This window comes from Notothenia rossii, assembly GCF_949606895.1.
Source record: "Notothenia rossii genome assembly, chromosome: 4".
NCBI classification, from domain to species: Eukaryota; Metazoa; Chordata; class Actinopteri; order Perciformes; family Nototheniidae; genus Notothenia; species Notothenia rossii.
This window is the reverse complement of record NC_136902.1, coordinates 83,215,330-83,240,102: the sequence shown is the minus strand read 5'-3', so window position 1 is coordinate 83,240,102 and position 24,773 is coordinate 83,215,330. Positions and strand designations below refer to the sequence as shown.

Here is a 24,773-nt window from a genome sequence, read left to right as displayed (position 1 = left end):
ACACAATCCAACAACGCACCAATCAAACACTGAATCCCTATATTCAACTTAGTACAACATCTATATCAGAGTTTTTTTCTTTTAGAAGTTAGAGTGATGTCAGTAGGGATGGGATTCATAATGAGTATGGAGTGAGCATGATTACAATTCATGTTGAGGTTTGATGTTTCAAAGAAGTTACAGATACAGTAATTCATAAAGTAACAGTTAATGCCATTATTTATTGTCACCCAATACATACTTTCCAGTAGGTTAATTTGTTATTGGCTGATTGGGGGGTTTTAGAAAGCGAGTGACATTGTTTATGGTTCAGCTTTATAAACTTTCATTGTCCTATCACATATAAGTGAGAAATGAGCGGTCCAACCTAACAGTGTTAAACCAACCCACATTCTTTAAAAAAAAAAGCCTTTTACACTACATTTTTACACAGAAAGTAACTAAATTATTAATGTCTCATGATGACATTTGCCTCACGATGACATTTTAGACATTAGTCACACCAGAATACCCTTATTCTTTACAACACAAGTTGACCTGCTAACACAATATGATAAACTGGGAAGGCATATCATCAAAAAGCATAGTATTCCATGATGTGCTGTAGAGTGAAATGCTTGGCTGTGACTCTTGGCTCTGGCTTGGTGCCCTATTACATGGAAAACGATGCTTACAAACTAACTAAGAACACAGTGAAGGTTGGAGGGAAATAAGGCCAATCTGGAAAAGCTCAAGTAAGAAGCTGAGAGACAAGAGCAGGTGGGGAAACATTCTGGGTATTTAGCACTCTCGCAATCAATATAGCACTATGCCTCCTTAAGAGTTATTCAATCGTTCTTCAATCGGCTTTAAACAAGGCAAGGTCAGAGTGCATAGTAGGTCAAATGCAGTCATAATCAGGTTTTATTAAAACTCCTTACTACACTGAAAAAACTGAAACGTTGAATTTATTGAAATGAATTATGTCAACACATTTCACACAACTGTATTAGGTTAGTTGGAAGCAATAATTATTTTAATAAATGTAATATTTTAGCTTTCAACTAAACTAGAGATCTTTTGACATAATAAAAGTCATAGGTTCAGTTGTCTTTGTGTAGTAAACCCTCCGAAATTCAACCTCATCTCCATCAAGCGAAAGGTCTGGCTTATAATAAAATTCTTTGATTTAAATAACAGAAAATGTAAGACCTCACTAAGCAAATAACCTAAGATCTTAGTGATGTTTCAAGGTTGAGCTTCTACTTAATAAAAGTGATTTCCTACTGAAATTGTCTCCAAACCAGAATCTTGACTCCAGGAGAGCATTCACTCTGAGAGAGAGAGAGATAGAGAGAGAGAGTCCCTTTGACACTGGAGCCAAGAACAAGATGAGCTGGAATTGAGAGAAGAGGCAAGTTGGGGAGATAAGAGAGAAGATGTGTTTCATAGTGCCCTATAGAATCCGGATCAATACTAGTTATACCGCTCCTGTTGTCAGCTCAAAGTGCCCCTTTTCCACACAAATTGTTGAACATCTCCAACATAACTGCTGCTGTACTAGCCCTGAGGAAACTGCTGTGTTCTGATGGACGTATCTTTCTCAAGAGAAATATATAACAAAGTGCTCTCAACATTGCAATGATGCAGCGATTGTTGTTTTTGTAAACATAGATAATGTGATGCTATGGTATTGAAATATTCTATGAAGTTATTGTTCTGCCTTTTGGGCAAGTTCGATGAAAGCAAAGTGTGCTTAGTATCATTTTATTTATTTAGCTGCTAATCCCTATCTAATCCTGCTTGCAGTGATACATGGATGCCTCATTACTTCCTTTGATCTTGCTGAAGTTTCGCCTCATTTGTCACATCCATTATGCTGTATTCAAATTGTCCTTTATTTGTATTAAATCTTTGTTAAAGTCAGAAGACAGATTACACACAGCCCTTGTAATTTTTTTAAGGATGAAGAGTAGACCTTAGATCAAATGTGAGTCTAGGGGAGAAGAAAAAAAAAATGCTGTGAATATTTTCTTGAAAAGTCATTCAGTAAACTTCGATGCAGCTGTTGATGTAGCTGATTGTTATTCACTTTGTGTTACCCACTATTGTGTCCATCTAAATCATGGCCCTTTTTTTTTTCTTCATTATCCTTCAATTCAAGCACTTCATCAAAACTGGCCGTGACCGTGAACCCCCCAGCAGTGGCTTGACTGTAAATGCTGTGACTTCCTACAATTCGCTATCTTTATCAAAAACCTTGTTACATGTTATTTCTAGCCTTGTTGCCCAAGGCTAAGCCATATGTGGCCCAATGTTTATTATTGAGTTGTGAGGTTTGTCACAGGATTTCAGCTGCATTCAAAGGCTGTGAGTAATGTGTGTTATTGTATCTCACCAACCTGCTCTCAAAAAAAAACAATCATTTACAAATGTTACATTTGTTTAAAGAAAAAAAGATGTATTTAAAATAATGTAATAGTGCAAATGATTTGATTAACAAAGGTCACAGGTGCTAAACATTTAGAAAAGTCAAAAAAAAAGGAGACCATCAAGTAAATGTTTGTCCCTCACACACATGATTATATTGTCCATCATTTATCAATTGCTTGTTTGTTGAACTTCTGCCAGAAATACACCTTTGTTCCTAGCAATTTGAACTACGACCACCCTTTTCAATTGTATTTCCGGATGCATGCCAACAAAGAGTAAATTCATTGTGTTGATAAAATACACAAGCCTTTAATTTAACCAATCAACATGCTGGATGCTTCCTCCGGTTCTGAAGACTGCAGATTAAGTGTTCATTAACAGGACAAATTAAGTGTTGGTAGAGATTAGAAGGATCCTCCTCCACATCGTGACTCTATACACACACACACACACACACACACACACACACACACACACACACACACACACACACACACACACACACACACACACACACACACACACACACACACACACACACACACACACACACACACACACACACACACACACAAAATATGGAAGTAGCTGGATTGACAGTTGTTTTTTTGGAGGACCATATTACTGGGAGTACAGACCTGGCAAACAGACCTGTGTTCTCTCAAGAGTTGCCATACGTTGGGTATAGATTGATTTATGGGGGCCCATTACCCATTGTCCAAACATGACCAATACGTTTGTCAAGAGAGAATCTTAAACATGGAACGTCAGAAGGGTCCTGCACACAAGAGTTCAGATGTGTGACGTTTATTTTGTGACTTTTTGCAATGCAATTTGACACGATGCAGCACTTCTCAGTTTCAACTATGTCTTCTTAGAAATATCTATGTGTTTGTGTCCTTAAATATCTTTGTTATTTTAATCAACACAACCATGTAATTGGATGTCAATCAATATGAGTACATACATACAAACTGTGCTTTCATTAATAAAATAACAATAATTAAATTGAGTCCTCAAGATATGCTCTGCCATTAACTCTCACACGAGGCTTGTCATGATGATTGATCACTAGGAGTATGTTTTTTTACATTAACTGAAACAGTCCAACACGTTAATATTATCAGACTGATGATTACAAACTACTCATATCTGCCCAAACATTAAGTTAAGCCAATTAATCAGGAGTTCGACCAACCATCATTACTTAAGGTTATCCAAAGTACTATCCTCAAAGGAAGCTAACTGTGTTTATATTTTAACCTGGAACCACATTTAGCATCTTGTGATGATCAATGTTCTGACATTCACTCAGAATGTAAAGTGTTGACTATAATAGAGACCACTGCTGTTTTAATATTGTCCCTGGGAAGCTGCTGTATCTCCAGGTCTGTACCATCATTATGAAATATGAATGCACTGCATGCCTACCTTGTCTTGTGTATCCCCCTGCACCGCCGCACAGCCACTAAAATACTCCATTATTAATATCAACATTGCACAATCTCCCACTTGGTGAGATCATGTCTCATCTATATGCCATGTTCTCTCTGCTCCCAGTCATGTGGGACTAAGCAGTTTCTCTCTCTCTCTGCTAAAGCTCATTCAGAGTCTGACATTTAGCCTTTTTCACTGGAGATCTTCAATAAAAAGCCATACATCCACATGTTAACAGGATTGTTAAATGTTTCACAATGCAAGGCTAACATGCCAGTTTTTAAATCCAATATGTATATTCCTGATTTGAATTCCAACACCTCAAAGCCTTGTATTTACTGATAGCCCAACACCCATAACACTGACTGCAACTAAAATGAATTTTAGATATGTTTTATCACTCCAGTTATTTTCCTTTATGTTTTTGATTACATAAGTATATAAGCACAATGTGTTCTCATTGTTAAACATAGGGTTGTTCAATGAAATGCAGTTATGTTCCAAGCTGCTCTGTAGTTTGATTGTACAACAGAGGATACCTCTATATCTCATGCCAGATGGCAGCAAGGTGAACATGGTGTGGCTGGGGTGGATATTGTTCTTTAAATATCCTTCGGGGTCTTTGCAGGATCTTTTTCTCGCCAATTGTTCACTGAATATCAATACCCAGAATCACTAATGCTCAGTAGGTGGATACCAATGAGGTTCTGGACAGATTATATTGCCCGTTGCAGAGCCTCAACGTAACATGATTGTTCTAAACCCGGGCAAATGATTATAGTGTCATTTGCAGTCATAGATGTACAGTTAACAAGAGGGAGCTGAGATAACAGCCTTAGAATAGAGAGAAGTGAACTGCTTTAGGTCTATTTGTGAGCGCGGTACTCAAGTCCATGGTGCATACAGTACGTGCCATGACTTTCAAAGGGAAACTTTTGTTGAATGTTGAGCTGAAATTATAGAAAACATGATGTTGTAAGTGTAATTCCCGATCTGTTTTGACTGAGTGGAGAGCAGGGGAGAAGCTGCAATCTGTGAATCTTTTTGGCTCTTTATGCAAACTGTGAGGGTGAGTCAGGGGCGGACTGGGACTAAAGATCAGCCCGGGAATCTCACCCAGCCCAGCCCATGCCTTGTGGAGTGTCAACGGGGGCGGGGTGCTAGTGAACTGTCAACGGGAGCCTCGCTGCGGGGAAACGGTGGACCTCTGGCGCCTAGCCTAGCTTCAAAAGTAGAACATTGCTCTACTTTTTGCTTTGCTCCCACAATGCAGTTCGGCGAAGCGTGACGTCACCCCATTCAAAGTGAATGGGCAGACGCGTTGAAGCTTCAACGCAAGCAGCCGTGTGTAGGGGCCGTAAGTAATGTTTTTATTTTGGATGGAACTATAATTTACATTTTTTTACTATGTTCAATCTGAATTTAATTTAAAATAAAAAAATCTATATTGATTCTGACTTTTCTACATCCAACTCACAGGTTTATCATTGCTTTGAGAAAAAATATTATTAATTAACTCCTTTTTAGAAGTGAAGTTATAGTCATCAACTTAACAGGTTAAGGCAGCTCAATACACAACTTAGACAATCAGTCATGCTGGTGCTGTCACAGCAGTTGTAAACTATACAACCCAACACATATTTTTAAAGTTGAATCACAGCATAATGAAAGAGCAGCCCCTCTACATTATGTATTTGAGTCGATAACAATAAGATTAGAAGCAGACAATGATCTCAACATCCATTCAATAATAATCAACCATGAATAATGTTTCTAGGGAAGATTATAGACTTGGGGTTAGCTAAAGTTCATTTTCTGAGCGCTAAATCCACTGTGGGTGTGTATCTGATAGTTTGATATCATGTAGTGACACAGAAGATATGAATGTTTTTGAACAGCCATCTAACATTTTCATAAGCGGTGCCTTGCTCATGGGCACTGGGCCCCCTCTAAGCACCAGTCCACACTCCATATTTAGGTATTTCGGGGACTTGAACCAGCGACGCTATGGCTCCCAGTCCAAGCCCCTACTGACTGAGCCACTGCTGGCTGTGTATTCTACATTTGAGGAAGGGGTTACTGTTATGGTGATTTACCCTCCTACTATTATTACCTTTTAGAATATAAAACATTGAGTGTATCACTAAGATTGTAAGAGGATTATTGATCCTGGTTGAAACTAAATTCCAAATTGTGTTTTTGTTACCATTGGTGGACCCTTTTTTTGTTTTCTACAGCAAGGCTTTTAAGGTTGTTTTTTTTTACCAGAAGAGACATCCAAACTCAAATCGTTTCTGTCTGTACACTCTGGCCTCACCACAAGCCCCACTAAAGTCATTAGCCTCCAGCCATTTGATTAAATGTGGCCATTGATTCCTACAAGAAATGAGTCAAGCTCAGCATCACCTGATCAGTGCTGCCAGTTCCCTAATGGAGAGAGAAAGAGGGGTGGAGAAAGGAATTGATGGAGGTAGGAGTTGACATTAACAATGGAGGGATGAGAGCTGGGAAGATATGAAACCGCTTAATGTGAAATACAGACACACACCGAGGGACATCTAGCATCCTTTTTGTTCCTGAATCATGGCAGCTTCCAACCGCCTGATGGGTTTACACTGTTGTCTAGCAATGACTGTACATCTGCTGTCACTATAAAGGGAGCTGACGATTTATAAACCTCAGTTAATTCAGCGGTGTTTCATGAGGCTTATGTTTAAGCTTTAAGTCCTGTTATATTTCTTTATTGTCAGATTTAGCTGCACATTCCCTGATATCTAGCTCAACATTATTTCCCCAGTTGATAGTATGAAAGTCAAATGTGTATACAATATCATGTAATTAAATGTGCTTTTCTGTTGGAGGAATTACATTTTTTTCGTCAGATGCATCTCTTCAGTGATAAGCTGGGAGCAGAAATCTGACATGACCCAGTGACAAGTTTATATCTCTACACACTCTTCAGAGGTTGTATGAAGGTCTGTTTAAATGTTATGTGTCATTATGGCAGTATCAGCAGAAGCTTCAGGAGGGGGTGTGAGTCACAAAGGTGAAATGAGACGCAGCAGGGTGGAGGCCAGGATAGAGCGTTACAAAAAATGTGTACTGTAAAAGTTTCAGACCTACACAGCTACACATGTAGCCATATTGCCAGAGGCTTTTCAGTTAATAGCATACAGATTCCCACTATTAAAGCTACTGAATGGCATTAGCAGCCTCCGGCCATGGCACAGGCCCAGGAGCAGCAGAAGAGGCCAATATGGGAATGGCGAGGTAGAGCAAAGAGCCAAAATGTGTCCCAAAGGTGAATATACAAGACTGACGGAGGGTTTGATGGATTGAAATTACAGCAGAGGGACTGGCTACTGTAGATGAGAGGAAGAGAAAGTGAGAAGCAGGACAGATTGTTCTGTTTTGTTCCCCCCGCCTAATGTATTTCTCCTTTGTGTTTTTTTTTTTTGCCAGGTCATGATATAATACTGCACTGATCTTTTTGACAATTCCCTCACCATACCATATAACGTCTAAACCATTTCATATTTCCTGAGTCATTTTCCTTAAAGGTATCGATCCTCCACAATATGCCAACTCTTGATTTTCGTTGGGGCTTTCAGACAATAAAGGGACTCATTTTGCAAATCCAATTTCCCCAAAAAAAAATTAAATTAGAAGTTGATCAATCATAGTATGTGTTAATCGTGAGGAGGTCATTCGGAAAGTCAGCCAGTATGATTACACCTCAAGGATGTACTTTTGAGTCATCCTGGGGTCATGAATAAAGACATGGTCACCATTTGTATTAGCATATTGTTATTGTATTAATAATGTAACTTCCGTGATCAATATTTCCTTCTCCTCCAACATCACAATAATTATTGTGTTACTTCGGTTTAATAGTAGCTGCTGTTGAGCAGGGATCCATTTCTACTGTAAGTAGTCAATACCAATCACAGACTTAGTGCACCATGTAATGATTAAATCTACAGCAGTTAAACTTACAATATTGAGTGTTTCTTTGTTTGTTTATGTGGCATTTATTTCCTGTAAACAGACTCATACATAGCTCTGTTTGTTCAGCTGCTGGCCACAGTTAGGGTTGAGTGATTTTGTAAAATGTTCCAATTGGTCAGCCTAAAGCCATCTTGCCACTGGTCCAACGATCACCAACTGTTGTTTGGTTCAAATGTGTCATAGATTTACCTTGTTTCTGAACATTTCCAACTCTTCAATGCTGTTTACCCGCTGCCACTTTCTTTCTGTCCTCTGAGCAGCCAACAGCTGAGCAGGTCATTTCAATATACTGAAAGATATGTAAACAAGTTTGTATACTGCTGATTGCCCTTAAGTCTTTGGCTGTAACTCAGTCCAATAGTTGTGCTTCTGTTTCAACCTGCAAACAATCCAAACTGAAGCTAGTCGCTCTCACCATTAACTAATATAAGCAGCTGTTTCCAGCAAATTAAATGAAGAATGTGTGTAGTTTCATATCCAGCATAAAACCACATTGAGCAAATGCAAGTTATTGGCTAGTAAAGGGCAAATATATGGATCAAACCAGAGTTTATTGGACAGTTAATGTTGACCTATATTTGTCAGGTGAAACAAAACTTCAGTTTTTGATGCCTGGGTTTCTCAGCGTCTACTGAATATGGGAGAAGAACTATATTTATTTAATTTAATGTCCTCACAATGTGTTGTATTAGCAGGATAATAACATCCCCCATATACTGTGTGCATATTACATATGTGATTACGTCCAGGGGCCTTCTCCTCCCTGGTGGAATTGACTTGTAAATGCTCATTTAGCAGCTTTAAATGCATGTAATCCCAGGGCGGCCTTAGACAAGGAGATGAAACAGCCCTTTAATAAAAAAGGCCACACAAGGCTAAATACACTTTACGGGAAACATTACTGTAATTAAATGTTCCCTGACTATATATAGAAAAGTGTTCATGTAAGTCAAGTTGTCCTTTTCTCTGGATGAGAATAAAAAGTCAACGGAGTGAGGGAAACCATTTTTTATTTGTTTTGGTGTCTTCCTTTTGAGTTGTCAAGTTCTCTGTCTTTGTTAAATAAAGAGGTGAATTTTTGAGGGAAGGCTTTATGTATTTTTGAGCTTTGTTGGCCGTTATGCTTCTATTCAGTTTTCACTGTCTTAGTCAGATCTTCATTGATACACCAACACAAGGCCCACATTATGATCACTCTACCTTTTTTTTTTTTTTCAATAACACAGGGCTTATTTATTTTTTTAAAAGGTTAATAAAACATGGAATTGCTTTGGTTACAATTCACATTAGAGATAGTGTATCAGGTTTGGCTGCACCTTTTTTTTTTTTTTTTTTTAAATCACTCTACCTTAAGGATACAAAACAAAGGTTGAATATTAAATGTAACTTAATGTTGTCAACACTTACAATAACTGCAACAAACACAACATACAATGCACATGAAATGGCTCACTTTTGGTCACTCAGGATTGTGAAGTCTTCTGATTTTTCTAAAACCTTTCACTTTAGTTATCTTAACCTCCAATATGGATTTTTCATTTGCAAACTGATGATGTGTAAATATGGTAGCACTTAGAATTTATGTTCATATGAAATAAAAATGTCCTGAAACAAATTTCAAACCTTAGTTTGCAAGTGTATCTCTGATTTATGAAATACAACTCAAGTATTTTTTAGAATATCCTTTTGAAGTCTGTTTTAATTTGGGTTGAACTCATTCGCCAATTATGCAATTTCTTTTAGTTGAAGGAAATCTTAGAACTGCTCTGAGTGGATGAAAGCATACCAACTTAAAGTAATTGTGTACTGTAGATAATAGCTCTCTGCAACACTGCCCATATTTTACAAAGTGCATACTTACATTCTGCGAGACCTTTCTCTTGACTCTTCCATTTCAGTTGATATCCTCTTCATTTCCACATGTTTAAAGCCGATTTGTTAATCATGAATAATTACATTGAAGTATAATGTGAAGCCTGATGCTTCCAGTACTTCTGTTAAGAGCCTTGATGAAGGATTAGTTTTCCAGGGCTGACCTTCTGATATCTCACAAAAATCCTCTGGACAGACACGTCTGATCTGCGTGGGTGTCTGCAGTGAGTTCAGGAGAGAACCGACTTCACGTTTTTCTTTCGTTGTAACCTAAAAAGGGCTATGTTCTCTTAATGCACATTTTAAAACCAGTCTTTAAACTTCAAGGCCCATTTAATTATTGCACTGCAACCTTGAAATTATATAAGCATTTCCCGAGTGGCTGTATTTGAGAATGGCATGTGCTGAAAATATTTCAAATTGAGCTTACTGTATGTGTCAATAGAGTTGCTAGCAAATGGCCAGTTGATGAGGTTAACATGCAGCTCGTGCAAAATTGGAAGCCATCAATATGGGGTTTAGAAGAGGGGGTGATTCACACAAAAGTACACCCTACAGAGAACACAAGGTTTTGTGTGAGTGCCAACAATGTATATTCATCAGCCTAATTCAAGAGACATGAAGATACCTTGTTGTTTATGACCAAATTACAAACTGGCTACATGCACCTGTAATCCGCGTCATGTCCTGCCTCGTGCTCGCTCTAACCAGGCGCCTACCCTCGCCGAAACCAAACACAGTATTTCTAGTACGTGACACTTCTTCCTTTTTGTGGAACATAGAATTGCCAGACAAGGTCAGTACCCATGGTTTAAAGGAATCAACATAATGAGAAATATATGAGGCTGAATGATGCTGACGTAGTTTGTGTTACATGTATCAATGTAGTCAGTAACCCAGCTCTCCGATTCATAATATATTTCCATTTGATGGTAATAATGTGCCGCCACAAAAAAAAAAAGTGTTTTAGGTTACTATAAAAAAATAACATTTTAGGAAACACATTTTGTCTCTTGCTGCATTCTATTCAAAATAATTGAAATTCTGCGCAACAGTCGGGAGAAAGTTGAGAGTAAATGAGTGGAAAGATTTCACTCTATGATGCAACTATTTCATCTGAAATTTGCAGGAAATGATGAGTGCATTGTGTCACTGTTAAAGTCATCAAGATAAGTGTTGGGTGTTCGTGTTATCAGGCTACAATATATGTTGGATGGTCACATTTTACACATAAAAAGGTTTGACTTTAAAGAGAGCAACATGTGTCTAAAGAGAGCTCCTGGCAATGTAATTCACACTCGACGTGCTCTCTTCGCTGCGTGTGTCCCATGGGCTTTGTGTTGGGATAAAGTGGGAAGCGTCATGGCTGACTAACACAGTTGAGCCGCTGGTCTTCTCTCGACCTCAGAGGATCCTGTTCATCTTCTGCTTTAAACTATCGCTATGTGCCTCCTTTCTCTCTCCTGTCAAGCGTCTGAGCTTTCTCCCCACAGTGCCTTTTTCCTGTTTCTTGTTCTCATTAAGTAAAACATCAAGCTGTATTTCTAACATTTCCGTAAAAAAGTCGGACAATACACAACACTGTAAAGATTAATGTTACACTCATAACATATCCCAAATGATACATTTTTCAATTGGAATTCATTAAATATAGCACACATTTCTTCCCTCGTTTGAATGTTCCCACATGAAGTGAGTGAAGATCAGTTAATTAACCAATGAGGTGTTTTTGGCGTCACCTCATTTTGAGTCTGCTTTAAACCTTTTCATGATATCACTAAACGATCCCAGTGTAACTATAAGATTAACGTGAGGCGAGATATCCCTGAATATCACAGTTAGGCATTTAAAGAGCATGTCCCATTTTCAACTCAATACTCCTGAACTGTGACGTGTAGAAAATACCAAAATGCGTACCTCAAACACATACTGTAATGCGCTTGCTGAATTCCTCGGTTCAATGTATTATTTGATTATTCCTATGGTAGGTCATTTTCTGACATTTGTTAGGTTTCTTTCGGCAAATGTCATCCAATCTCCTCTAAAGTCTTACCGAGACACTCGTTTTTATTTAATACATTTCTTTATTTTCATACGGCTCCATTTTCCTATCATTGCTTTGTGTAGTCCCAAATGCATTCTGATAAGAGATGCAAACATCTACTCGGTGAACATGTAAGATTTAAGATATATTTTGATGAATAGTTTCAAAAATAAAATAATGTGGAAGATTGTGTTCAGTATTGTTAAAAGTCTCCTCGTCCACCCTGAGCTCATAGTTACTTTGTGTCCTCTCTAATCTCTTTTCTTTCATACAGTTAATCCCCTCAATAAAGGCTCATTACTATTTGGTACGAACCATTAAATGTTCACATTAAAACTCCATTATTGAGAATTGCAGACGAACTAATCTATGCGCCTGAACATGAAGGTGAAGAGAATTGAAGTCTGATATAAAGTTGATAACTACGTGGAGTCTTAGGAAAACCTTCAGCCGATGCTTACCCATATTGGTTTTCCATTAACTCTATATTTACGCAATCCATCTAACATCGCCTTTTAGTGACCAGTTTCTTAAATCCTCACAGCCAATCAGTGTTCTCTTTGTGTTATATTTGCAGCCTTGGAATCTATTAAACATTAATTAGTCCATGGGCCAGACCAGATTTTGGTACCACTCAGAGTGGCAAAGTCTAGTAACATTTTTTGAAAAGGTACATGTCCATAGATGATATTTTGGTATGATAACCCATCCTAAGTGGTAACTTTTTGACAGTTATCAGCTCATAAAGTTATCAACCCCCTGCAAAAAATAGGCCTCTAAACGCCGGGGGCATATTTTGTTTTGTGCTCATTTTCAGAACTTTACTCATATGTTATGAGGGCATGTTTGGTAGCATTTTAAAGTGTACAATCCTAGCTTTCATTTAGACCTAGTTTTGGGCCTATCTAAAAAATATAAAGGTCACATGGTCAAGGGTCAAACTGTCTCAACAACATTTTTTCCACTATTTTCGCCTAAACTGTAGTCTTTTTTATAGCACTGTGAAATGTAGGAACAGCACTGACACAAATAACAAAAACTGAAATACTCACAGGACTGTAACAATTCAGGAAATGTATAATCTTCCCATAATATCCTGCTATGAGGGAGGATATGGGTCTTTAAGTGGAACATGGGCCCAGGCGAGAATTGACAATAACTGCTAATTATTTGGTATTTGTCACAGAGTTTTTATTTAGATTTGCCCTAATCATCACATCCATCATCATCATAGTCCACAGTGAAGACACAACTTCTTCATCCTCCTCCACCCTCTGATTTGTGCATTTTTGAAAACATTGAACATCTGAAGTCAGCGTTAAGAGCGTTAAGGTGGGGTGGGGGTGGTGGGGCATGGTGGGGCGTCAGGTTTTAAATTCTCTTTAAATACTTTTCAAAAAACTTTACAAACATATGGGTTTTTGTTATAATGTTAATAGAAATGTAAGAAGAATCCCTCAGAGTGTAAACACTGAAACATGAACTATACTGTGTGTGTATCAGACGGCCAAGTGCAGGGGAGTTCCTGTGGTGTGTGTGGGCGGAGGGGCAGTGTTCGGAGGAGGAGGACAGGGAGTGGGAGGTGGCCTCCTTCTGCAGCTCCGCTCTTAGGATCAGCAGCTCCTTCAGCGTCTGATGCACCAGCACCTGGAGCACATGGGGCACAGGAATAAAAACTACAGGAACATTTGCACAATAACTTTTTTCTGTATCCTATATAGATCGATCTTTATCTTTATTCTATTTTATTTTATCTTATTTTATTTAAATCTTTAATTTATCGCTACCTTTTACTATTTTTTGTATCTTACCTGGGGTCTCATGTGGGGGTTGCCCTAATCATCACATCCATCATCATCATCATCATCATCATAGTCCACAGTGAAGGCAACTTCTTCATCCTCCTCCACCCTCTGATTTGTGCATTTTTGAAGTTTGCACATTTCTGTGCACTTGAAGTTGTTGGCGAGGCAGGAGCAGCCTGGAAGCCTACAGGTCTTTACACACTTGCAGGCCATGAGCTCCAAGACAGCCTTTGGAGCTGGGAGCCCTCGCATCCAGTCCAACACCAGCATACCTACAGTAAAAGAAGAAGTGTAAGATCCAAGTCACACACTTTCCATGTCTCATCTACTTCACTAAAGAACTGAAATGTACAGAAATTACCTATACTGTTGCAGTGAATTTACTAAAAGCATACCTTTGACGTCTGTTTTCCATCCATAACCTTTTGGCTCTGGTATGCCTGGTTGTCCTTCCAGACATTGCCTCCATACTGCTGCCTGGTAATTTGCGCGCTGTGTATGCAGCTGTAAGCAGTCCCTGCAAGGCGGAAGAAGGCTTGACTCCATTTCACCCCTTTTGGTGCAGAACATCAGGTACCGAAGGTCGTTCACATCACATATGTCGGATGATGGTGCATACATCTGACACACAAAGGATTCCATGGCTCTGTGTAAGTGCTCTGATACATCCCATGATGTTCCCAGGGATTTGAAGCCCTCTTGATATGTCCTGTTTCCTTTAACAAGTTTGAAAGCACAGAGTTTCCCTCTTCCTGCAAAAGCACTCACACTATCACAACCTGTAAAGGCATGGAGACCTACAAGAGCATCACAGAGATCATCTCCATGGAGTTCAGCAAGGGTGCTAATGTTGATGTATCTTGTTCTATTCTGACTCCCACATTTCAGGTACATGGTGCAGTTTATCTTCTTACAGTTCCCTAAGCAAAGGACCATGACATCTGTGTCCTCACTCACAATCACTGTAGTTTTATAGCCATTCTGGCTGGCATGAGCAGCATGTAGGAGCATGCGGGTGTCTGCCTCCTCATGGGAACACTTTAACTCCATCACAACTTTCACATCTTTGTTCTTAAGACAATAGCATGTCTCTCCACATGTTACAAAAAGCTGCTTTTCTTGAAGCTTCACCTGGTTTTCTGGCAGCTTCCACTGGTCCACAATGAACTTGATCAAGGCAGTTTTGCTCTCTGGATTGCTTAAGAGTTTTCTCCACTGCACAACATTGTGTCCCGGGGCAATGTTCTTCCATTGAGTGCTACTTGTTGCACCTCGATTGTCTCTCTCAGCATTCTTGATGGATGTTTTCCTGTACACATCAAACACCACATCTATTCGTGTACTCTTTCCTCCTTCATGCAAAGCAAAGTTCAGCACAGAACCAGCAATCTCTCCAAAAGTCTTGCCATCACCTTTCAGTTTCTGAACAAGGCTCATTCCATCAATGATGCATGCAGAGAGATTTCCAATATCTTCAACTGCTGATGCTGATTTCTCTAACTCTCTAGCAAGAGCGGCCTTATTGGTCTTTCGCAGCGAACCGTCTGGATTTGAAAGTGACCAAGGCAGTGGACCAAGTGGATGAGCCAGGACATCTTTAATGTGAAGACTTCTACTTTGTGAAACAATTATCATATGCCCAAAGAGATTTCTGTCTGCTTTCAATATCAACTCCTTGTTTTGTTTTTGATTTCCTCTGTCTCTTTTTGTGAGGCTTGAGAATGTCTTCAGATTCTGTTTTTTCATTCTGTCGTGGAATTTGGTTTCTGGTGATTCTTTTTCCAAACGCTCACTTCTGAACTTCTGATATGCTTCCTCTCCAGTCTGGTGAGCTTGCAGCAGATCACTGGCTATGTCTGGTGACACAGCGATTCCTGTGGAAAGACTGATGATGTCAGACTGATCTGGACTGAGAGGGTTTACCCAGCTATTTTTCATAAGCTCTACAAAGGCATTCACATCAGCCCTGTCCTTCTCTATTCTGGTCTTCTGTAGATCGTGATGACTGAAACTGCCTGTAGTTTTGGTGCCTGTCATGTTCCTGAGTTGCCTTAGGTACTGACTTCTGTTTTCTGAAGTGAGATAGTATCTGGTGACTGCTCCTGCTTTTAGGCTGAAACCCTTGGTTCCTCCAGCAGTCTGGGTGTCCTTGTTTATGGTCTCCTCAATTGTCTGGTCAACTGGAATCTTTCCAAAGGGATTGTTCCCACTGAGCTGGACAGACAAACCACCCTTTGCAATGTGTGCATGAACAGCAGGATTATCAGTCTCCAGGCGAGACATTTGTGCATAGTAGTATGTCAGATATCTGGCATAGTTGATCCTATCATATGCAAAGCACCATGGAATGATGGCTCTTATTGCTGTAAGATGCATCATCCAATTTCCCTCTCGTGATGCTCGAATTAGACAAAGCAGAATCTCAACCATGTCCACATAGGACATCCAGAAGGCAGACAGGGGACCATTGTCTTTTCTGAGGAAGCTGAGGTACTCATTAAATTGTGTCAGAATACGCTGACATGAATCCTGCTTGAGAGTTTCCTCAAATCTTGTCTGTGTTAATTCTTCACACAGGTTGTTGGCAGTTTGCAGAGTTGTTTCCAGGTGAATAATATCATCCTGGTGATTCTCTTCTAACCAAGGTTGAAAACCTTCCCATGCTAGTCTCAAGAAAGCCTCATAGAGCAGTTTGTGGAGCCTTACTGCACGATTATACTTGTGCCCATCAATAACTCCTGAGACTGAGCCGTCAGCTATCACTCCTGCTTCTATGCAAAGGTCTCTTAGACCAGCATCTCCAAAGATGTAAAGAAAACTAAATAAAATCTCTCATGGCCTGCAAGTGTGTGAAGACCTGTAGACTACCAGATTTCTCCTGCCTCACCAACAATCTTGACTGCACGAAAATGTGCAAACTGCAAACATGCACAAATCAGAGGGTTGAGGAGGATGAAGAAGTTGTCTTAACTCTGGACAACAACGATGATGATGATGATGATGATGATGATGATGATGATGATGATGATGATGATGATGATGATGATGATGATGATTAGGGCAAAGATATATAGAAATCTAAATAAAAACTCTGTGACAAATACCAAATAATTAGCAGTTATTGTCAATTCTCGCCTGGGCCCATGTTCCACTTAAAGACCCATATCCTCCCTCATAGCAGGATATTATGGGAAGATTAAACATTTCCTGAATTGTTACAGTCCTGTGAGTATTTCAGTTTTTGTTATTTGTGTCAGTGCTGTTCCTACATTTCACAGTGCTATAAAAAAGACTACAGTTTAGGCGAAAATAGTGGAAAAAATGTTGTTGAGACAGTTTGACCTTTGACCATGTGACCTTTATATTTTTTAGATAGGCCCAAAACTAGGTCTAAATGAAAGCTAGGATTGTACACTTTAAAATGCTACCAAACATGCCCTCATAACATATGAGTAAAGTTCTGAAAATGAGCACAAAACAAAATATGCCACCGGCGTTTAGAGGCCTATTTTTTGCAGGGGGTTGATAACTTTATGAGCTGATAACTGTCAAAAAGCTACCACTTAGGATGGGTTATCATACCAAAATATCATCTATGGACATGTACCTTTTCAAAAAATGTTACTAGACTTTGCCACTCTGAGTGGTACCAAAAAGTCCAATTTTGGCCTCTGGCCCATGGACTAAATGGTGGGGTAGGTATTTTAGAGAAACCAGCTCGAGTACACAGCGGGAAAAAATCTGCCACTTCCTTCCAGAGCCCCTCCTCCAACACACACAAACGCGCAAATGACCAATGAGGGCACGAGATCAGTTTTTGCACAGATGGAAGGCTGACAGGCAGGTAGGCCATCCAATCATTTTAGCCGGCCGCTAAAATGATTGGTCGTGCTTTTTACAGAACTACGGCTTTCCACAGATGACATTTTTGTATGGATTTTTTGTCAAAGCACTTCAGATAAGATATTCATTGCCAGAGCGTTCCATGGAATATAGCAAAAAGTGTATCTCGAGCCGGTTTCTCAAACGTACCTACCCCACCATTAAAGTAAAGGAGGCTGTGTGCTGTTTAAAGCTCCCATAGGGGCCGCGTATATCCTTTACACCTGATGAGCGCTAGATTCCCCCCCCCTCCCCCCCTCATGAGTCTGGTGTGACCTCCTTTTCTAACTGTCACTGTCTATCTCCACTTTTAATTGCAACAATATCAGGGACACAAATAACTCACTAACTTTGACAGTTGGATAAAATAAACTCGGAAACACACATTCATTAATCAAGTCTCCCACTGAGAGGAAATCTGTTCAATTTTTACAAACTCTTAGCAGAGGAAGTGATACACATATTATTGCAAATGTAATCCGCCTCATCTCAAACAGGAAAGGAACATAATAGAGTAGATTATTCAGAGGGATCTTGGGTATTTTGTGAAATCAAATGAGAGTCCAATGGTAGTTGGATATTAGCTCATGTACTGTAAATAGCTGTATGGACCAAATTGTGCGTGCACTTAAAAAGAATACCCGAAACTTCAATTAATATCTCGGCAGTGAAGTGGACCGTTATAAAGGAAGTAATGACTCCAAATATTGATGTTGCTTTTCATTTACTAATTGTGTGAAATAACTGGGTGAAATTGGACCTGGTTTAAAGGTGGGGTAGGTACATTTGGAGAAACCAGCTCGAGTGCACTAGAATTTGAAAATACACAGCCAGAACAAATCTGCCACTTCCTTACAGAGCCCCTCCTCCAACACACACAAACGCGCACATGACCAATGAGGGCACGAGATTGCACAGATTGAAGGCTGACAGGCAGGTAGGCCATCCAGTTATTTTAGAAGTAACAAACTGAGCTGCTAGTTGGCGCTGATGTCTAATCTAAATCTCATTTCAGCTCTCATGTTTAAATATATACAACTGCTAACTGAAGAGAATATCTTACTTAAACTTTCAGTTCAATACAAATGTTTAAATAAACTTGCACGTGCACTTAAACATACTGGCATTTCAAACAATGCCATGTGTAAGTACGTTTTGGCATACTTCATCTGAATGGACACTTAAATTATAACAATTCACAGTCTCTGAAGGTTTCCATTACCTTTGAGTGAAAGTGATACGCATACAAATGGGAGTCACTTAGTCTCCAATGGGGCTATTCATTTCAAAATCCAACCTCATTGCAGACTTACAGTATAGTACTCACAAATTGTGATATTTGTAAGGAATAGCTCAGGAGGGAGGTTGTGTAGAAAAATCCATTTCCTTTCCATTTTCTAACTACATTAGAGCTTTTCATGGACCATTGAGCCACAGAAACATCAGAATCAAACACTATCATCATGGTCAGTGGCTACAAAGGATCATGGAGGAGAGACATTTATTTTTACCAGCTCCAATTCAGGACTCTCGCTTTCTGTTTCCACTTTCCTTTACAAGAAAGCCACTATTGTACATACTATATTAAGAGATAGGAAACTGTTTATAGCTCTGTGAAGCGTTCACACAATTTAATATTAGAGACATTTCCGTATAAGAGAACATTTATGATTGTTAATTGCTATGAATAAAACAAAACGGTTATTTCAATGGTTTCTTTACATTTCAAATGTTTGTCCTTACCCAAGCAGTTTTATTCAAATACCAATACTAAAAGAGATAATTAAGAATTCTCGAGATATCTGACATTTCAAGGCAATAAAAACATCAGCATTTGGAAGTGAGTACTGGAGATGAACTTTCTCCATTATTAGCTTTGGCATGTTCTGAGTGTTTCATCTTTATTTAGTTTAGGCTGTGTTTCCGTTCTCATGTTACCCTAGCTCAGTGGTTCTCAAACCTTTTCTGTCAGGCCCCCCATTTGGAGAAAAAAAAATGTCGGGACCCCCCAACACAAATAGTCAGGCTCAGTGGCCAACACAAATAGTCGGGGTGCTGTGGGGTAGCTTGACGTTTCATAGAGGGTGCTCAAACATTTAGGGTTTCCCATTAATGTAGCCTACCGGTCGCCACAGTTGAATTTGAAACTACAACAATCCCCACGCATATACACAGTGTACCCACGGCTGTTACAATTAAGGCTTGATAATCAGCTCACGGCATATAGGTGTAAGAAGGGGTAAAGTGCTATTTTTATAGGTGGTGCGTGGACCTCACACCACCTAGACCGGGGGGTCCGGGGGCATGCTCAACACCCATTTGAAACAGAACTGTAAACAGATTTACTTTTTCTTTATGGATATTTTACAAATCACCCTTTTAAACTTTGTTATTTTTTTACTGTCATATAGTATTTCATACCTGTTTTTAATTTAATCTCTTATTTTTTTATAACTATAATGATCATATAAAGGTGTGCCTCGGAAATAATTGTTTACATTAATGGTGACCAAAACGTTTGAGACCCACTGAGATAACACTGAGAGAGTCCTTTAGCTCACTGAGTCTCTCAGTCTGACAGGAGAGGACTCTCCTCCACCTTGTTGTTGAAAAAACTCCTTATATCCGTTAGCGTAGCTCGGTAGCACCAGAAGCTAACAACAACGATCTCCGGTACCGGTGCGCTCTCTCTCTCTCGCTCGTGCACGCACACAAAATGGCTCGTTCCACACACACACAGAGCTGAGCTTTAATGAAACACAGAGACCCAGACGTAATAGTACTGTACTGTATCATATTATTTTCGAATAAATAATTTTTCAAATTATGATTTTAAAAAATAATAATTTTATAACCATTTTTCCTCCTGGTCTCTCGCGCCCCCCCTGTCATGCCTCTGCGCCCCCCAGGGGGGGCCCGCCCCTCACTTTGAGAACCACTGCCCTAGCTTAACATTCTCCTTAAAATTGCAACCCAACACACTGATGTGATGTGAGCAATTAGGTATGGCGATAATGATGAAATGTTGTCTATGCAGTTGTTTCAGTTAAAGTGTGATGTTTGTTTATGCTGATCCCACAACCGTTCTTGGATTAATTAACTTTCACTTCATGGAATGGCTGCAGCATCAGCTTGCAGTCTCTGAGAAGTGCAGCACGAGCGCGTACACACCGCCTTCACTGTGTTCCCCACTGCAGGCTGCTACGTTTCAACCACACACACCTCTACACACACACACATCGAACGGCCCGATTATTCCCCCTATTACTCGTTGTATGAAGGAGATGTCCGGTCGCAAAGGCGCATGATGTGTGTGTGTGTGTATGTGCTCTGCTCCGCTCCGCTGTGTGTGTGTATGTTTGGTGTGTTTGTGTGTGTCCAACAACGGCATTTGTTTTCAAATGACCATGAACAGTAATTTACACACATCTGGCCAACTCCATAGGTATGTGGGTGTTCCCAAAATAAATTAGTTTAATCTTAATCTCGATGTAGTGCTAAATGCTGTCGGAGTGCACCGGAACGAACGCCCCGGTATGACGTTATTATGGCTGGCAAACAAGCCCAGGGGTCTCCCTGGCATTTCAGTTATATCAATATGTGTACAGTGGTCCTAATTTGTTTTAATTGTATCCTGGTTTTAAACTGTGTTGATATGTTTTGGATTCATATTGTTCTATTATTTGTTCAGGCTGTTACATACAATTAGCCACTGTTGCCACCTATATTAGGCTATATTATATATTATATTAATATTTGTAAAGCGGTCATAATTTTTTGTTTTAATTGTATCCTGGTTTTAAACGTTGTTAATATGTTTTGGATGCAGATTGGTATTTCTTCAGGCTGTTAAATACAATTAGCCTCTGTTGCCACCTGCTGGTGAGTAAATATTCAAATCAGTTCAAATTGACAACCGGTCCGCACATTTTTTTTAATGTATCTGCCGATCCTTGGCACAATAAAGGTTGGAGACCCCTGCTTTAGATGGTGAGATTACTGCAGAGTATTGGTTTTTATTCTCTTTCTTGAAACACACCTTTCCAACCACACCCACGTATATAACTGAGAGCTCTTAACCTCAGGTATACTGGCTGGGCTGACTTCCTTTCTATACAGTAATGTCTGCCAATGCTTGAAGGTGATTCAGTTCATTTTCAGTTTTTTGTTGCTAACTTTTTGTCTTTCTCTCTCTTTTCTTTTGGATGCTGTGTCCTGACCGTCTCCATCCCAAACCTCCATCTGTGGATCATGAAATGCAGGTAAAACACAACTTGTGGTCTTATGTAAATAACAAATAAGAATGCATTTTTCTCTACAATAACTGACCAGAGGTGCTACTTGCTAAAGGCAGAGTTGGCCCTACCGACATGCTTAGCTTGGTGCTGTTTTCATGGATGGACTTTGAATTAAACGTATTGTTTCCTTTTGCTGAATCAATCTTCTTCTTCTTCCAGCTTCTTCCTGCATTGCACTGTGGTGGTTTTGACCAGTTGCTGTTTGTTTATGTTGTTTTCACCCCATGCAGGGAGAGCCATATGGTTAGTTTGTTTTTGTGTGATGGATTGCATTTGTCAGGTTTAGCTGCCTTAGCCGCAGAACTGCTCCCAGCCTAAACCCAAAGATTATAATAACGGCAGTACACCAGACCTCATTATCACAGTGCTATAAAGGCGCGTGTGTTCCCTGCTGTAGGTGGTCTAAAGTCAAGGGGTATTTAGGCAGCAGCACTGGAGCAGGTTGTCATTATTCATGAGCGCAGGTCAGCTTTTGCCCTGTGACTTTTTAATTGTTGGTCAAAAAGCCTTTTCAATTTTTCAAAACAGTGTAGCTCATGCATAACAAGTGGAGTATGAATGCAGAGCAGCCTGCAGAGGGAGGGTTAACTCGTAGAAGGACAATATGAGTTACTGCCAGACTCATTGTCATAATAAAGTCACTCTGAAACGCTGCTTTAAGATGATGCATTTAAAACAGGCAGGCAGTAAAAAGTCTAAATTTGTGACACACTAAATGAACACATTTCATATTACGTTTAGTAATATCCTCAAGTACACTAACTCTATGCTGCATGTAGACTGTGAATGTTCTTGCAGTCCACCTAAATGTATTGACCATCGTTCTTAATACGGGTACAAGGTGTTATCATACTGTACAGCGTTGCACTATACTTGATTATCTTAACTGCCTCCACCAAAACCATTTTATGTTGTACCTTTTAGAGCAGGGGTGGGGAGCCTTTTTCCTCTCAAGGGCCATTTCAATTTCTTCAACATCCTCCGAGGGCCGTACAAATTATTGACCTCTGCTTAACAATACTAAAATCACAGCCCATTCATTTCGCCTTTCTTTCATGCTGTGCAAAGAAAAAGCAACCTCTTAATCCAGATATCTTACTATGACTCGCGCATGCATGCACGTGCACGGTGTGGTATGACCACCACAACAGAAAGATATGGACACAATATGTGTATTTAGTTTCCTATCCATGTGAACATGATTTAAATGGGGGGGGGGGAACCTAACTTTCTCTAGGGGGTTCCGGGGGGCATGCTCCTCCTGGAAGATTTTTTTTTTTAAATGTTGAAGTTAAAAGTATCAATCTGGTGCACTTTGAGAGCAGCATTAGGAGATCTATGGATACATCTCTCAACACCCATATGTAAGCAGATTTTATTTTTCTTTATGGATATTTCACAAATCACTCCCCTTTCAAACTGTATTCTTGTTTATTAATAACAACTTTTTTTTGTTTTTGCGTTTGTTTATAAATTACCTCGAGGGCCGTGCCAAATGGTCTCGCGGTCCGTATACAGCCTGGAGGCCGGAGGTTTCCCACCCCTGCTTTAGGGTATGTTGTGGACACTTACACATTCCCTCATGTTGAAATGCAAATATCCTTCATGGTTTGAGTTGAAATAATTTCAGTGTTAGACAGTGCCAGATAAAACATAGAGGTTATTCCACAGAAACACAGTTTTACTTAGTTGACATGGCCGCCATGGTGGTAGGTCTTAATCTGGAGGGAGGAGTTGATCTGACCGTGCATGTAGAAGTGATCGGGCTAACAAGTCTGCAGAGACTCAACAGGAAAATCCTCAGGAGAGCAGCTGGGCTCTCTGTCTTTCTGTTCAATATGTTCAGGAAAGGTAGCTGAATCCTGCTGCTGGATGCTAGAAATACAAAGTAATACAAGTCTGATTCTGATTTGCCAAGATTCTTAAGAAACGGCTCAATGACAGATCAAGAGATCGTCATTTTGTATGTTTGCTCCCTAACAGGAAGGTGACAGATCTGCAGGTCCCCTTCCGAATCTGCCCCACATCTATTTTCTGTTGAAGATTTGTTTATTTAAACCTTTTCCTCCTTTGGAGCATACGTGACACATCGGTAACTCTGTGCAGTTTATTGACAAATGTGTTCAATAACAGACAAACATAATGTGTCAAATGTCAGATCTTCTCAGAAGAAGTTGGCAGTATGAAGCAAAGTCAATGTCAGAAGTTGTTTTGAGACTCGGATACCTGTGTGTGTGATTTCTCTCTCAAAGAACCTGTAGTCTTTCATGTGTGGGTAGCCCAGGGATGTTGTTCTCTGTGGCATTAAAAACATCTTTATCAAAGGTTTGCATCCATGTCGCATGTATAAACACAACTGCGACATATGCACCGTCACACACCATCAAAGTTTTTCTTCTGACTCCAGTAAATCCTTTTCTTCTTCTTCCCTGCGGACACACTGCAGCTTTAGAAAATGCTATGGCAGCTCGACTGTCAAGTTAAAGCAAGACAAGAAAACATTTCTGTCATGAACATGTCATGAAATGAGTTTTTTGACCCGTGCCTTCCCATTTATAAATGTTACTGGATCTTATATTCATGCTGGTTCCGGGTGAAAGTGTCTCACTCGTGGAAGTATTTGATATACACACTGTCGGCTAACCTTCAGAGTAGGAAATGTAAGTTGCTATATAGACTGGAGTGCTCTAAGTCTACACATATGAATATCAGCAGTATGAAACTGGCCAGGGTTCAGCAATACAAACTGTTAGTCACTACCTGATTGATGTTTGATACCCATCACTGCCTTTTGTTATTGGGCTTTTTGTGTTTAAAAGTGTCCTGATACATCTTCACTCTGCTTCTTTGAGTATGGAAAAAGTTAATCAGCCAGTTTAACAAACTCAAAGTTATCCTTTGGAATATCAAACATTAGCAAATCAATGTCCTTGCTGAATTATCAACCCTTGCTGATGATTGATTAAATAACAGTCTATTCCTAAAGCTGTATTAAACAAGTTATTATGTTGAACA

The 24,773-nt window shown here is 39.6% G+C and overlaps 2 protein-coding genes across 3 annotated transcripts in view; one reads left to right on the top strand and one right to left on the bottom strand.

Annotated features, from left to right (window-relative positions):
- lsamp (limbic system associated membrane protein) overlaps positions 1-24,773 on the top strand; it is a 678,342-nt gene that overhangs the window by 324,764 nt on the left and 328,805 nt on the right. The window lies entirely within an intron of this gene.
- Positions 12,753-16,373, bottom strand: LOC307038020 (uncharacterized protein). The gene is made up of 3 exons (XM_079679310.1): positions 13,974-16,373; positions 13,585-13,850; positions 12,753-13,420 (listed from the first exon to the last, which is right to left on the bottom strand). Exons 1-2 carry the CDS (start codon positions 16,021-16,023, stop codon positions 13,609-13,611), a joined length of 2,292 nt encoding a protein of 763 aa, XP_079535436.1. The 5' UTR covers positions 16,024-16,373; the 3' UTR covers positions 12,753-13,420; positions 13,585-13,608.

Coding starts and splice junctions, on each gene's coding strand:
- LOC307038020 (XM_079679310.1), bottom strand. CDS start 16,023: ATGTCCTATGTGGACATGGTTGAGATTCTGCTTTGTCTAATTCGAGCA. Junction 13,851..13,973: donor ATGGAAAACAGACGTCAAAG/GTATGCTTTTAG, acceptor CTTTTACTGTAG/GTATGCTGGTGTTGGACTGG.